The 1,347-nt window shown below is 32.9% G+C and overlaps 1 protein-coding gene across 3 annotated transcripts in view; it reads left to right on the top strand.

Moving 5' to 3' along the window:
• The first annotated feature begins 867 nt into the window (after nucleotides 1–867).
• LOC107085894 (serine/threonine-protein phosphatase 2A catalytic subunit alpha isoform) overlaps nucleotides 868–1,347 on the top strand; it is a 12,305-nt gene continuing 11,825 nt past the window's right edge. The window contains exons 1-2 of one of the 3 annotated variants that reach the window (XM_015376530.1): nucleotides 868–948; nucleotides 1,040–1,148. In XM_015376530.1, coding sequence (XP_015232016.1) covers nucleotides 1,047–1,148 — 102 coding nt within the window. In that variant the 5' untranslated portion in view covers nucleotides 868–948; nucleotides 1,040–1,046. The remainder of the gene's footprint in view (nucleotides 949–1,039; nucleotides 1,149–1,347) is intronic. The other 2 variants (XM_015376531.1, XM_015376532.1) reach the window with 2 other exon arrangements.

Here is a 1,347-nt window from a genome sequence, read left to right on the forward strand (position 1 = left end):
TATATATATACGTATATATATATATGTATGTTTCATAGCTCCCTTGGACCAATGTCACTTTTCTTCTTGTCAATTTTGTTTGAACTATGATTTAACTATGATTTAAGGCTTAATTGGCAATAAGGATCACAATTTGTTACAGATAAATTTATTGGTTTTACTTTTATAATTTTCTTTTAAATAATTATTTTCTCTAAATTTCAAGAAAGTACATATGCAAAATTGAAGCAGAAAGACAAACAACCTTATGATATTTGATAATTCATTTTAAGGAACTCTGAATCAATTCTTTTATAGTATTTATATGTTGTATATATATGTTTTCTTAGTTTTTCACATTTACTGTGATTACATCAAGAGTATTATTTACGTATTACTAAAAACATGTCATATTTCTAGGTTCTGAATGTAGATTGATCTATTAATCCAAAGCATAACTTTAAATTGATGTTTTAGTAGATATTTATATAGCGCCAAATTATTTCAGTTACCTTTTTCCAATTTTAAGGTATTGCTATTTTAGGTAAAGTAAAATTTAAATTTTCAAGCCAAAAATCCTAATTTATTACTAGAACAAAATCTAATTTTAGTTAAACTAAATTGATTCAGTGCAGAGCCACCTGTAGCTCTTTGGCTCTCTTAATATATTTCAAATGATTATCTTTATTTTTTGTTTTATGGTTTTATGTTCCCCCATTAAAACATGGTGTAAACTGAACTGATTTGCTTCTCTTCTCAACAAACTTTTCTTTCGCTCTAGCAGCAAAGCTTTTATTTTGACGGTATTTTCCGGAAGTAGCGGGCATATCACGGTGTGTCTTTACAGACTCCCCGGTTGACGCCTTTCCCTCCCCCTCTTCAGTTTCCACTCCTCCGTCAAATCATACAGTGATCTCTGACAGCTGGAGGTGCGTTTACTGGACAGCGGGTAGGATCCGCAGTGAAGAAGTAAACAACAAACCGCTTCGTCAACTAAAATTATCACCGTTTCCGTAGAAAAAAATAGTAACTGTTGCTGTTATTTATTTTTTTCTTAAAGCACAGAAATGGACGAAAAGGCTTTTACCAAAGAGCTTGATCAGTGGATTGAGCAGCTCAACGAATGTAGGCAGCTGTCCGAGGGACAAGTGAAGACACTATGCGAGAAGGTAAGATGCTGAACCTCATTTTTGTTTTCCCTATTAATATGAAATTTAATTTCACTGTCTTGTCTGTTATTTCTACCCTGTTGCCTTCCAGACATTCTTAAAATGGCGTCTATAGAGTAGTTTTCTTTGCGCGGTGCGTCTGTTTATTTGCTCATTAGTAACTGTGGCTTCAGACCGTTAAGCTAATTGTGCAATGAGT

The sequence above is a fragment of the Cyprinodon variegatus genome, unplaced genomic scaffold, assembly GCF_000732505.1.
Source record: "Cyprinodon variegatus isolate N-32 unplaced genomic scaffold, C_variegatus-1.0 Scaffold136, whole genome shotgun sequence".
Taxonomy (NCBI): domain Eukaryota; kingdom Metazoa; phylum Chordata; class Actinopteri; order Cyprinodontiformes; family Cyprinodontidae; genus Cyprinodon; species Cyprinodon variegatus.